Below are 15,202 nucleotides of genomic sequence, written 5' to 3' on the forward strand. Positions count from 1 at the left end.
GTGATGAGAGAGGGTGGGGGAGGGTGTCAGTCTGGGTGGGATGCTCTTTGGAGGCTTGGTGAGGACCTTCTGGGCCAAATAGCCTGCTTCCACAGTGTAGGGATTCTATGATTCTATAAAAAGGTGTTCTTGTCTGACAATGTCGTGATGTGGCACCTTGCCTGCGGTGGAATGATTAACTATCAGTAGTAATTTTTAAGATTTAACTACCTTGTAACTTCTCCAGAACTGGAGGAACAGGTTTGTTACAAGTTATACTGGGCACCTGAGCAGTGCAAAATTTTGTTAACACTAGCTCTGAATCCTTCCCAACGCTTTAGGGCTTTCTGGAATAAAAGGGACATTATTTTGATTGTCCTATTTCTTGATTACCATCCTTTTAATATTTCTATGCCTTTAAAAGGATTAGAGGTTGCAAACATTATACTTCTATTCAGAAAAAAAAGGTGTTTTAAGTCCAGCAACTACAGGCCAGTCAGTTTAACTTTGGTGGTATGGGACTTTCTAGAAACAATAGTTTGGGACAAAATTAACAGTCACATGGGCAAATACAGGTTAGTCAACAAAACTGAGCATGGATTACTGGAGGGCGCTGTCTACTTAGATAACTGGCAAGAACATTTTGAAGAGAAATGGTTGATGAATGCACTGCTGTGATGTGGCACTCTGTGAGGTCAGCAGCTCATGGTGCAAGCAAATGACCAAACAGCCAATGAAAAATTACTACACCAACCCAAGTGAGTAACTTTCATTCCAACAGAGACATGCTCATAGTGTGTCCCAACATTAATACACTAACATGCATCAAACTGTTCATTTTCTTCATCTATAATTTGAAAGTTACCTTTGAGCCCTCCCATCTACTATGTAAATACTGAAAAGATCATTAATTGCAAATGAACTGCCCCCTGCTGTCCAGACACTGCCCTCATGTCTACATCACCCAAAGCAATTCAACATTTGATTCTCATGTTGCTCAGACAAGGGGTTATGCCTTAAATTGGATCATTTTGCATACATCTGCTACCCATACACACACAAGTCCAATCTTACTCCTGTAATCTTTAATGAAATGAGAGACCAATTCTAACAAAGTTACAACATGATCCTTGCTTCATAGGAGCTGGAATAATTCACTTGTTCTCTTACTTTCATTAAGTATTTCACATTTAGTGGATTTCTCCTTGTATATCTAACTGCCAAGTATTCAGTTTTTTCTTTTTTTTAAAACTATTATTTACATATGACGCAGGATTTAAATATGCAACATTCCTTGAATTCGTCAATGATTCAACTTCCACCTGCTATAGAGGTGTGTAATATCTGAACAGGTGGGTGAGAAAAATCTACAATATAGAGTCCCCTTTAAAATAAATTAAAAGACGTTGATACATAAATCCACATATTCCTTGCAATTTCCAATTTCTTTAAGAATCATCCTAATACATTTTTAAAATTCTGGCTTTATGTTGTAGACCAAATGTATGATTTTATTATTCACCACCTTTTTATTCATGCCAATATATATACAGCACATGCATGAGTATCACATACATTAAGAAAGCAAAATGGACAAAACACAAAGCGTCTTCCAATGGCCGAAGGCCAATACCAGTTCTTATTTTGAGAAAGTAGAACAGCCCATATACTTGACTAATAATTTTATATGATGACAGATAAAAACAGCATGTAAGAATGAAACGTGTAAATTCCGCTTAAATTGTCTGGATATAAACTAAATGCAATCTCCAGTGAAAAGTGAATGTAAAACCTCATCATGATTTCATTTCTTTCCTCCTAGCACTGATCACAAATACCATCCTTTCACAACCAAAATGACTCCGTTATTTCACATCACTGAGCCAATCAATTGTACTTACTATTAGTTGCTCAGTTATTTGGGCAACTGCACCACCAAGTGCTCAAATCAGTTAATAGCATGTTAATGCGAGATATTGTTCTTACATAAAATGAATATGCTGCATATTCAGCTGCGCATTTGGTAAACAACATAAATTAATTTGTTGTCAAGTAAGTGTAATACCTAAATTATGAAACCATTATTGTAGACAAGATGTTCATATGAGGCAAAACAGCTTAAATAAAAAGTCAAAATAATTTGGAAAATATTATATTTGTTTTGATGTATAATATTTGGTTGGTTTTGACAGACAACGAAATGGAAGTCTCCTTTGAAGAGCAAGTTGTCCAATGTGCCTTGAAAGTGGAAGGGGGGGAAACATTTATTCACTTCAATTGGCATTCTGCAGACTTTGACACCCTGGGGACAAGTAACAACTCACATAATAGTCTTCGATGGTATCAAAGAAGGATGCTGTGTTGGTCATACAGTTAACAGCCTGCAATACTACCTACCCACGTGGAATCAACAAATCTCTGAGCAAATACATTTCTTTTCAACATTGTTTACAGATATATTATTACTTTAAAGAATGAACATCTTTTACATCATGCACACAAGGCATACTATTCCCTGCAACAAAATAACTCATAATGAGGTCAACAGGCAATGTCTTCTGTAACGTATTACCCAAGCATTGAAGATGAAAATTACCCCCTAGGTTGATCAGTTCTACTTTACTTACACTTACTTTGAGGCAAGCACACTTTGATTTCAAAGAACTCTCTTCAATAATGCATAAATTAAAAAAATGATGTTGAATAATGGATGTAAGAAGATTGAACACTGCATGAACTGAAATGACAGTGAAGGCATAGAGCCAGCATTTCTAGAACTGAACAGTTTTGCTTCTTATTATTGAGCAATACAAAAAGCACCAAGTCACAAATCTAAATTTTTAATCAAGACATTAGTTGGAAATTTGTGCAAAATGGTCTTAGCTACTGGCTGGAGAGCTGACAAAAGTCCCTGAAATGCCCCTTGGGCCAGTCACCTTACAAGTCAGTGATAGGCCTTTACCCAAATCAAGGGTCCCAGGGTTGGGAAGACCAGCTTTCTGAGAATTGCCAACAAATCAGAGACTGATGGTGCCACTGGGAAGATGGTGGCTACTGCTGGTACTACATGCAGTTGGGAACACAATGACATGGCGAACAGTTGTGGAAAGGAAGGGTTGAGGGAGTGAAAGATCCTCGGTGTCAAGGGCAAGAATTGGCTTTCAGTCAAAAATCTCCGTTTCCTGAAGTCAGATTCCTGAATCAAGAACTGAGCACCTTTGAACAAGAAACCCACCCCTCCCCCATGGAGTTCGCAGGATAAACAAGTCATACCCTCGGAATGGCAAGCACCCCACTCTCCACCCACCTGCTTGGTTAATACCCATGGCGATTGGATGAAGTCTTGAAGTGAGTCTCTTATTGTTTGCTTGAGGGCTGCTAATGGGGCAGAATGCTGTCCATGGACTTAATTGTGTGGAGACAGAGGGTTAAAACATGAAAACTTGAAAGTGAACATCGCGGAGGAACGGGAGTTCAAAGTTCAGGTATACACAAAGAGTCAGACTGGTTTGTGTCATTTCCAAGTTTCATTTCCTTCTGCGAAGGTAGTGGCATTTTCATTCATAACCCTCTAGGCCAATGAAACATTCCTGTGCCGCCAAATACCCCACAGGAGAGGGCGTAAGGTTCTGTCCATTGTGGATTAACCAATAACTTGCTTGTTTTCATTAGATCACAGAGCAAATGTAAATCTTTAGCCTAAATTAAGTCTTCCATCCAAAAGCAAACCTAGCTTCAACATCACGGCATTCAGTCATCTTCAAATTGCCTCCAAGATGTCCATTTTGCCTGCCTTATCAGAAAATCAGTCCAAGACTGTTAATTAGTGTCTTATGAAGGAGTATCCTAGCATCAGTACCAAAATCTGCCTTTCATCATATAACTTATGTTCCCTTGCCTTATTTCCATGGCACTTCTTGAAGTAATGCTTGCACTTGCCTTTTCCAGGTCACTTATCTGAATACCTCACCACCTCACTAATGTCCTGTGTCATTTGTCTCCTTTACAGTTTCCTCACCTTTCTCATAACTCAATCCACACCAGAGAAGTGATGAACACAAAAGGTTCCAGGAATCAGTGATGTGGCTTCATTCTCTTTGTGTCACCTCCAGGGATTGAATGTTTCTCCTGTCTCTCAGTAGATCCTTCTGGATTTATTATCACCACTGTTTAATTATCATGACAAAGCAAAACATCCGGTACATACATACGGAATGCATATTTTTAGAATATCAAACATTTACTTCAGATACTATTGCATAAACATTTTGTAGTTGCCTTGATATCACTCAGGATGATATTGATCCACCCTGACCAGTCTTCATGGTTCCAGGCTGATCTAACCTCAACAACATCTGCTTGATCCTGGAATTGATCCACCATTCAGAGAGTGCTGGTGTGTCAGGCACCACCATTTCCCTGGATCACGATAGCCATTTGACAGGGTGGAGCCCAAGTACTTACTCAGTACTCTGTGGGCATTCGTATTTGGAACACATTTTGTTTCATTAATCAGATCACTGTGAACTGCTATGCGGTGTCTGACTAAAATGACTCTGTCTTTGACACCCCTTATTTCAGGAGTAGACCCACAATACCATTACAAGGGAGTACAGGAACTCAGACTATATTGTGTTCTTGCCATGTCAATCCCTCCTCCGAGTGGTGTTCGACATGGACGAGCATTGATTTGTCAGGCGAGGGAAGTCTGCGTGTGCTAATCAGCAGGAAGTTTCCCTGCCCATGTTTAATCTGAAGCCATGAAACTTCACATAATCCAGAGTCAATGTTGAGAAGTCCCAGGGCAACTCCCTCCCAACTGTATACCACTGTGCCATCACCTCCGCTGGGTCTGTGCTGCAAGTGGGACAGGACATATCTAGGGATGGTGATAATGGTGACTGGGACATTGTAAGGGATGATTCTGTGAGTACCATACTCTCAGGCTGTTTCTTGACTAGTTTGTAAGTCTTGCAATTTTGGCACTAGCTCTAGATATCAGAAAGGAGGAAGTTACAGGGTCAACAGGGCTGAGTTTGTTGTTGTCATTTCCAGTGCCTAGGCTGATGCCTGGTCCATCCAGTTTCATTCCATTTTGTTTTAAAGACTTTTAAGCAGTTTAAGATAACAGAATGTCTTTCAAAGCCACTTTAGGTAAGGAAGGTAGATTTTCTTCTCTATTACTTCAGTGAACCAGATGGCGTTTTGAAATGATTTGATGAAATTACAAGATTATCATTAGATTTTTAATTGCGGATTTTGTTTTTCAATTCAAAGTTCATCATCTTTCTTGGTGGGATTTGAACCCGGGCATTACCTGGGTCTAAAAAAAGGAAGGTTTTAAGCCATATCATGGATCCTCTGGTTGTTTGTAGGTTTTGAGGTCCCAATGAATGCATCCCACATTTAGACTGTGTGGGAGGCTGCAGCTCTTACGTGGTAACCATAAGGAGCTTCTTCTCAACTTCTGGTGTCACTTCAGTCTCAAACCTCAATATCAATTCTTCCCATCTCTGGGGTAGAAGATTGGGGGAAGGGGACAAGAGTAATTGTAAGGACTTGATCTTTGGTCTCCTGCTGGGTTTGCCGACATGGCCATCTCAAGGTGCTAATTGTGACCCCTGGCTGCAGTTGCTATCCCTGCATCTCTATCGCCATAGAAAAGCAGCCCAAATATCCACAAGTCTATCTAAAGCACTCTGAGACAGATTAGTATCTCAGGGTTGAAAATATTAAGGACAGTAGCAATAATATTATTACTTAAATTACAAATTTTCCTTGTTTTGTGATTTAGTTGTACAGGCAACTCAGCACCTGGGTTTAATTTTGAAAAGAAGGAATGTGAAACATCAAACACAGAACTGGTTCTAAAGGATTTTCATGTTGTTGTAAAATTATAAATAATAAATGAAGAGGAACTAAACAATTCAAATTAGTGTTGAGATTTGTGGAAGCAATGCTGTAGTAAAGGTTTTGATTGTTACAGGATGATCTCAAAAACAAATAATTCTTTTTCTATAATACACTATACATCATAAATGAAAAGGGAGTAATATTCTAGTGGCTTAAATGTGATGAAAATACAAAAAAGCCTCTTTCCTATATATGCTAACAACATTATGTCCCAACATCTGAACATAAGTCACAGTGATAAGATCCAATTCGTAACTTCTCCATAGAAACCTCAGCCAGTTCCAGAAAATAAACTGTCCTAAATAATATGACAATTTTGGCCAATGGATGAAGTCAAATGTGTACTCTAGAATTTGATGAATTCATCTCATTCAAGCCTAAAAGCAACCAAGACTGGAGCTTTATAAAACTTACTTTGCTGTCTCATTTCTCCTTCTTCAGTAAGTCACAGGTTACATTATGGAGAAAGTGAGGGCTGCAGATGCTGGAGATCAGAGCTGAAAATGTGTTGCTGGAAAAGCGCAGCAGGTCAGGCAGCATCCAGGGAACAGGAGATTCCTGAAGAAGGGCTTATGCCCGAAACGTCGATTCTCCTGTTCCCTGGATGCTGCCTGACCTGCTGCGCTTTTCCAGCAACACATTTTCAGCACAGGTTACATTATAGCAGTCATTCAGAATGTAAAGCATTTCAGCACTCACAGTTTATTTTTAAACGCATCACATGAATCATGAACTTACATTAATGAGTTCGATTTCCCACAGCTTTTTCACGAGGTCCATTGAGGTATAACCATTTGCCAGGAAGGTCTTGATGTAGTCGTTCAGCTCCAAAGAATCTAACCAGTCAGCGACAGATGTTGGACTGTTCGTATCATAACCAATAACTTTAACCTGCAACAAAGAAGAAAAATACACGTGTAAGATGCATAAAATTATGTAACGAGATTTTGTTATTTTATGTAACATCTTCATGATGAGATCCTGTCCCGAGTATCAGTTGTCATATTTGATAGATTTCCAAAGATCAGCAAGCAACATTTGAAGATTATAGTTGCTACATCCTAATTATGGGATTTAAGAAAGCTTGTCATTTTCCACTAAATAACATTTTCTATAGCCAGACATGGCATCTAAAAATGCAGCCATTATTGCATCACTGAATGTATCATAATTCCCATTAAACACTGGGAAAGAATTAATTATTATGCACAAATATTTTGAAAGGAATGGAGTTGACAGATTTAAAAATTTGCTGGTGTTCTACGTGCCAGTAGGGATGAGTTTAGAGCACTTTCATCTACAATCTGATGATACAATTGGGCACAATTCATCCAACACTCACCTGAGGAAATGACTATCATCAGAATTAGAATCTTCAAGATTGTGAGTAAACATGCACAAACCTTAATAAATCATAATGTCAACCAACAGTTTATTCGATTCATTCTCAGGATGAGAGGGCCGATAATCACTAGAATTTTGAGGAGTTGAAATGTATAAAATTCTCATAGGCTTTGTCAGACAGTGAGAGACCATTTTACAATGGTTAGAGGGTCTAGAGTTAGAATTCAGCCATTTAGAACAGGGATGTGGAGACAAACTGTGATTCTTCAGTATGTGTCACACCTAGAAAGGCTACAAGTGTCATTTGAGAAGTCTATTTAAACTTCAGACTAGGCTATTTTGGAGGCTGATAAATTCAAGGACAGTGGGGATAGGTGGAAAGTTGAGTTCATGTAGAAGTTCAGACATGACCTAATTGAATGGCAGAGCAGGTTTCAGGGTCTGTGTGGCCTACTCTTGCTTCTATTTATTAGCATTTCTAGCATCCAGGTTATTAAATTTGCCCCAATTGCTAGCCTCTGTTGAAGAGAGCCCTATACTATATAAACTGCAAATGTCAAATCGAACTTTCTATTTGAACATTCAAAAAAGGAAGAAAGAATATCACAATATTCCAAGTTGAGTTAAAATCATTAAACTCTCTCCAGCAAAAATCCACCTAGTTTTGCCATCACCCAATTTGCCAAACTGTTGGTTAGAAGTCAACTTAACTATGCCTTAAAGAAAGAGTTTAGTAAGTTCTTGAGAAGTAAAAACAGGTGGAAGCCAGTTTTGAAATTAATTGTTTTCTTTAACTTTAAATTGTACAATATGATAACCAGAAAGAAAAATATGTTGTTTGTTTGAACTTGCGAGTTGCTTAAATATACTTTTGGGCATTTGGCCATACAGACCGATATGAAAAGTAAGAACAGGTGCTATATTCACATTATATTCAGAATTAACTGTCAATACTGTTTTATTTAACAATACATCTAATCTAGGTGGGACATCTTGAGAATCATCTGCTAATTATCCTTTGTACAAATATTATTATAACAAGTGAACTGATTGCCCATGTTGTTTTCATTTTGAGGAAGATATTAACCTTTAAATTGCCAGAGTAGTACTGAAAATTATGAATTACACAGGTCTGCAAATTGCAAGCTATTTTTAACTTTATAAATGTGGTAAAATATAAATATACAAACATACAAAATTCTTATAGGACTCTACAGGTCAGATTCATGGAGGAAGTTTCCCCTAGTTGGGGGAGGGCTCCCAAGGGACAACTTCATAGAATAAGGAGTGGATCATAAGGCTTAGGATGAGAAGGAATTTCTTCACTCAGAGTGGGGAATGCTTTAGGTTTCTCTGACCCAGAATACGATGGAGCCTCAGTCACTGAGTGGCTCAGGTCGTTATATGATATTAAAGGCATCAAGGGATGTGGAGATAGTGTAGGAAAATGGTGTTGGCATTGAAGATGAGCCTATTCTACCTATGGAGGAGTCTCAATGGGCAAGACAGCTACACCTGCTCCTTAACCATGGCCAGGACTCAAAAACCAACATTATAGAACATATTTATACAAATGTACTTTAATATGAGATTATCAAACTCATCATATTTCGAATAATGAAACAGTGCTGTACTATATTCAATTATCGTCAAATTTTGCCTTTTCTTTCTCCCGCTTCTACTAGTAGATATTTGGCTTCATTCTGGGGGCATTTTCCTCTCCTATGTACATTATTACTCTTAAAAACAAAAATACTTCTACAGCATGGACTATTCCAAATGCTGTCATCTTCTCTTCTGAAGTTGGAACAATCAGAAAAAAATTGTTTTGGACTGACTGATAACTGACTGTAAAGATTAATTTTTAATCTAATTCAACACTAAATGTAACCAGAACCTGACCATTTCTATTACAGAAATGTGCATTTTTGAGCATGGTCTGACCAGCATTTATTAAATAGGAGTTGACAGTATAATTGAAACAAACTAAAACTATGAAGAAAGAGAACAGGGTGAGATGGCATGAGTCACTCTCTCTTGCTGAGAGCCAGCACAGACAAGAAAGGTTTAATAGTCTCCTTCAGCACACTAACTATTCTGTAATTCCATGATTGTCTAAAAGGGTTAGCCCTTATATTGTCATCAGGAAGACAGTAGGAGGTGTGGACATATCATTCTTTTGAGTTGGAATAGGAATTATTGGAATATTAACTTGGGAGTCAATCCTAAATTTCTTTTCAAACTTCATTTTCTTGTCATAATGTATTATACTTCATCATTAATCATCAAGTTTAAAACTTATCTCCAGTCAACCTATTTAATTTAACTCATCATAATACAATTGTAATTAGTTTACCTTATGTAAACTGATCACAGGTTGTTGTCACTTCTAGATTGCTGAAGAACAAATTCTGACCAGTGATGCCCTATAATTATTGCTGCCAGGAACTAGCTTAGGAACGGTAAAGAAGTTCCTACCATTAAATTAGAAATATATACATCTTGACAGAGGATATTAAATGACAGTGTGTCCTCATTATACTGCACAAATGCATTTAGATAGATTGGCATTTCAAATTGAACTGAATCTTTGTAAATGGCTAACTCAAATCAAACTGATATTTATATAAGTTAATATATTTTATAGACAGCTCATTTAGAGTAACAAATTGTCAATTGTACTGAGATGAAACTAAAAAGACATATAATGATGAATTAGGCAAAAGTGAGGACTGCAGAGGCTGGAAATCAGAATCTAGATTAGCATGGTGCTGGAAAAGCACAGCAGGTCAGGCAGCATCCGAGGAGCAGGAAAATCGACATTTCGGGCAAAAGCCCTTCATCAGGACTGAAGGCAGGGAGCCTCCAGGGTGGAGACATAAATGGGAGGTGGGGTGGGGCTGGGGAGAAGGGTAGCAAAGAGTAAAATGGGTGGATGGGGGTGGGGATGAAGGTGATAGGTCGGAGAGGAGGGTGGGGGAGGGTAGCAAAGAGTACAATGGGTGGATGGGGGTGTGGATGAACGTGATAGGTTAGAGAGGAGGGTGGCGTGGACAGGTGGGAAGGAAGATTGGAGCAGGTCTGTTTCAGTACATGGTTGAAGAGCTTCAGAGCAGAGATGACCTGGAGGTTGCAGTGAGAGAGAGACTCACTGAGATTCTTGTGGAAAGAGGAGGAGAACTTCTTCAAGGTATACATCCTTGCACGAGGATTTGCAGTAAGGTTAAAATCAACTAGGCAAAAGTGAGGACTGCAGATGCTGGAAATTGGAGTTCAGATTAGAGTGGTGCTGGGTGTGTAAATGAGTCACGTCTAATTCAAATTCCACAAAATGGACACTGGATAAATTAGCACTGCACTTGATTAATTTCTCCATATGCTTGTTATGGAATTGGTACAATGAATACTCTTAATTTTCCAAGAAGTGTAGTACAGCAAAATCTCTGTTGAACAAATTTTATTGACAACTAATAAGTTTTGCCTGGACAAGATCATAGAGATAGAAGCTTTCACACAAACTGTGTAATAAATATGAGGGCATCAAACTCAACGCCATCCAATATGAATTAGTCCACCACATGATTACATATAACTACAGGAGGTATTATTTTTACTGGCATCATATTGCAACTCACCCGAGGAAGGCCACGAACTGCTTGTAAAATTCGCTGTCTGTGTGAAGAATTAAGGATGCCAATCTCCAACAAATCCTGGTCTTCCACAACATTGCTTCCCTTGAAAGGGAGACAAGTAAAGAGAGAAAGATTATGTCATTCCCACAGTCAAAATGTGATTATAATGATCTGATAAACTTCTTCATTGTATGCCCAGCAGCAGCAATTTACAGGAAGCAGCAGGTGAACAGTGACTATCAAATGGTTACCCCGTGCCATGAAATTTCTCTGTGCTTGCTGAAGTTTCTTTGATGTTGATTTGCTTAGACATCAATAGAATTTGGGATATAAAAAGATGCTATTGTAAACAAATAAAGAGCAGAAGTAGCAAGCCAGCTTTCCACAGACTGTATTGATTCCACGCACAGGAAAGAAGACACTTTCCTTACCCTGAAAGTCAGCTCCTCCAGGTTTACAACTGTGGTCAATAGTACCCAGCATGACGCAAGCATCTAAGTAGTTTAGCTGTTGTGCCATTCTGTTTACATGTGTTTCTTTTATTAAGATGCACTCTCTGCCCTGAAGGGGTCTTGAACTATATTTTGTTTGCACAAATTAAATGCTAACATTTGCCTAACTGTTGAAAGATCATGCTACGGGCACGTCATTTCATTCCACATTGTCATTTCTACAGATAGTCACAGCTTGGATTGCAACAATTTCCATTTTTCGCCAAGCATTTACAAAACAGTCCTGAATAACCCAAGGATGCTGACTTTCTGCAACAATATTGAATTTTAAAACCTTCAGAATATTAAGAGAAGAACATCAGAAAGACAAGTGTGATTGTGCTTTAAAGGTCAAATAAAAAAGACAAATTTGCATTGAAAAAACAACTTGCACGGTTTTAGGATAAAAGACTTGTGAACTGTGTTCATTGTTGTAATGTAAAATATGTGGCACTCAAGTCTCACTTATCAAAACTCCCGCAATCAACAATGGGATAAAGGCTAGAGAATCTGTATTTTTTTTAATGATATGGACCAGGACAGGGATGATGCCCTGACCTTCTTTGAAATAGAACCATGAGAAGTTTTGCATCCACATGTGAGACCAGACAGTCATAGAATCATAGAATCTCTACCATGTGGAAACAGGCCATTTGGCCCAACAAGTCCACACTGACCCTCCGAAGAGTATCCCTCCCGGACCCATTCCCGTACCCTATTACTCTACATTGCCCCCGACTAATGCACCTAGCTGACACATCCCTGACCACTATGGGCAATTTAGCATGGCCAATTCACCCAACCTGCACATCTTTGGATCGTGGGAGGAAGCCAGAGCACCCGGAGGAAACCCATACAGACACGGGGAGAATGTGCAAGTTCTTTAATTTAATATCTCATCTGAACATTGGCAGTTCTGACAATGCATAACTTTCTCAGCAAAGCACTGGAACATGAGGTTAGGTCTTTGTACTCAAGTCCAGGAATGGAAACTGAACTCAGGAGTGCTACCAATTGAGACACTGCCAAAATGGCCCTTCCTTAAAAAACATCTTGGGATTTGGGCATTTGTGAACAGCAGCATTTGTTGCCCCTCAACCAATTGGTTTGCTAGGGCATTTTAGAGACATTTAGGAGCCAAGCACATTGCTGAGGGTCTGGAGTTACACGTAGCTCAAAATTGAGGAAGTGCTGCAGACGAAGTAAGGGTGCAGATTTCCTTCTCTCAAGGAAGTTAGTCAATTTTACAACAATTGATGACAGTAATGGTGACCAAGACAACTGAAACTAGCTTTATATTTCAGGTTTATTTATTGAATTTAAATTCCACCGGTTGGTACAATGGGATATGAATCCATGTACTTAGAAGTTCTCGATAACTAATCCACTGGCATTACCAATGCACTACCATCATCACTCCCTATTCACTTACTGTTGAACATTGGACAAAGTGTGGCAATTAAAGCAAAAATAGATTATTGGTTACATGTGGGTTAGGAGTAAACATTTCAGTCCTCGAGGGCTTGCTGTGCTATTTAATAGGAACATAGCTGATCTGACTGTGTCCTTAGCTCTACTTTCTTGTTTACACCTTCGACTCCCTCATCAATGAAGAATCTGTGTAACTCTGCAGTAAAAATATTCAATGGTCGTGTGTCCACTGCACTCTAGGGAAAAGTTTTCCATAGGCTACCAACTCTCAGAACAAAGCAAAATTCTGCTCATCTCCTTACAAGGGAGATCCCTTTACAGTATGTTGTCACTCAATTTTGCCTTGCTAAATACTTTAACTTCATGAATATAACAGCTACATATCACCCACTTCAAATAGAGTCATACACCATGGGAATAGACCTTACAGTGCAACCAGTCCATGCCAAACGTAAACCCAAACTAAACTAGTCCCACCTGCCCGTTCCTGACCCAGATCCCTCCAAACCTGTCCTATTCATGTATTTATTCAAATGTCTTTTAAATATTATAATTGTACCTGCATCCAATAAATCCTGAGGAAAAACATTCCACACGCGAACCACCCTCTGTGTGAAAAAATTGCGTCTTATGTCTTTTTTAAGTCTCTCTCCTTTCACTTTAAAAATCTGTCCCCAGTCTTGAAACTCCCCATCTTAGGGAAAAGACAACTGCCATCAACTCTATCTATACCTCTCATTATTTTATAAACTTCTATCAGGTCGCTTCTAAACCTCCTACACTCCAGTTTGCCCTCCTGATTTCCATCTCAAGAATGCCCTTACACACCTTGACCCCAGTTGCCTATACCTAACACATGCCTCATTCTCTTCTTGATCAGAGCCTCAAATGTTTTATTCATCTATTGATCCCTACGCCTACTACCCCTACCTCTCATTCTAACAGGAACTTATTGCCTCTGAACTCTCATTATCTCACTTTTCTTGTCACTGTCAGACATCCTCTTCTGTGGACTGGATTATGGTCTCATGCTCTAGCCCTCACTCCATCTCATACAAACCCATTTCCCAACCCCGACTACTGCCCCGGCTTCCAAAGCTACCACTGTCCAACCTTGCCTCTGCCCAAGGCCTCAGCTGTTTTGCTCCCTCACATTTCTTCTCTCCATAGCCTTGCTCACCTATGATGCTTGGCCACTCCGCACTCCCCCCCTCCCCCCCAAAACCCCAATACCAGGCCTTTTCCAGCAATTTCTGTTTTTGTTTCTGAATCACAGCATCCACAGTTCTGTCGGTTTTTATTGGTTAATGCTGGTAGGCCTGAAGTTTCTGCTGATACTTGCACCAAACATCATCTGCCACTAGATGGGGCCTGGTTAAGCTAAAGGGACAGTATTGTATGGTATTGTATTTTGTTCATAATTTCAGCAAAGAATAGATAATACTGCACATGGATGCTACTGCATTCCAACTTGTACATTGTCTTTGCTGGGTGAGAAATGTCAAACTTTTGACCTGGATTTCATGAGGAAACTATGATTCACTTGAAGTCCTGATTTCCCGAAATTAACCAGATCTTGAAGTATTGATTTATTTTATTTTAAAACTGCATCCCTTTTCCAAAAGGAAAACATCAAACTTGCCAAAGCCCCTCAGAATCTTATACATTTTGATAAGATCAGATACAAACTGAATCTGTCCAACCTTTCCTCCGAAGATAAGAGTCATAGAATCATAGCAGTCACAGCACAGACACAGACGCTTTGGTCCAACATGTCCATGCTGACCAGATATTCAATATAAATGTAGTCCCATTTGCCTGCATTCGGCCCATATCCCTCGAAACCCTTCCCATTTATATACACATCTAAATACCTTTTAAATGCTGTAATTGTACCAGCCTCTTTCTGGCAGCTCATTCTTTAAATGCACCACCCTCTGCGTGAAAAAGTTGCCCCTTAGGTCCCTTTTGAATTTTTCCCCTCTCACCCTATCTAGGGAAAAGACTTTTCCTATTTACCCTATCCATGCCCCTCATCACTTTATAAACCTCTATAAGGTCACCCCTCAGCCTCCAACTATCCAGGGAAAATAGCCCCAGCCTATTCAGCCTCTCCCTATAGGTCATACCCTTCAAGTCTGCCAACATCTTTGTAATTCTTTTCTCATCCCTTTCAAGTTTCACAACGTCCTTCTTATAGGAGGGAGACCAAAACCCCACACAGTACTCCAAAACTCCTAACCAATGTCCTGTACAGCTGCAACATGACCTTCCAGCTCCTATACTCAATGCACTGTCCAATAAAGGCAAGCATACAAAACACCTTCTTCACTATCCTATCTATCTACCACTCCACTTTCAAAGAATTATGAACCTGCACTCCAAGGTCTCTTTGTTCAGCAAAACTCCCCA

The 15,202-nt window shown here is 39.3% G+C and overlaps 1 protein-coding gene across 22 annotated transcripts in view; it reads right to left on the reverse strand.

Annotated features, from left to right (window-relative positions):
* The window catches only part of anks1b (ankyrin repeat and sterile alpha motif domain containing 1B), an 813,858-nt gene that overhangs the window by 56,360 nt on the left and 742,296 nt on the right, over nt 1–15,202 (reverse strand). For all 22 annotated transcript variants that reach the window (XM_043713629.1, XM_043713648.1, XM_043713650.1 and 19 more), the window contains 2 exons: nt 10,872–10,970; nt 6,631–6,783 (listed from right to left, as the gene is read on the reverse strand). In XM_043713629.1, the coding sequence (XP_043569564.1) occupies nt 6,631–6,783; nt 10,872–10,970 (252 nt within the window). The remainder of the gene's footprint in view (nt 1–6,630; nt 6,784–10,871; nt 10,971–15,202) is intronic.

This window comes from Chiloscyllium plagiosum, chromosome 23 (genome assembly GCF_004010195.1).
Source record: "Chiloscyllium plagiosum isolate BGI_BamShark_2017 chromosome 23, ASM401019v2, whole genome shotgun sequence".
Taxonomy (NCBI): domain Eukaryota; kingdom Metazoa; phylum Chordata; class Chondrichthyes; order Orectolobiformes; family Hemiscylliidae; genus Chiloscyllium; species Chiloscyllium plagiosum.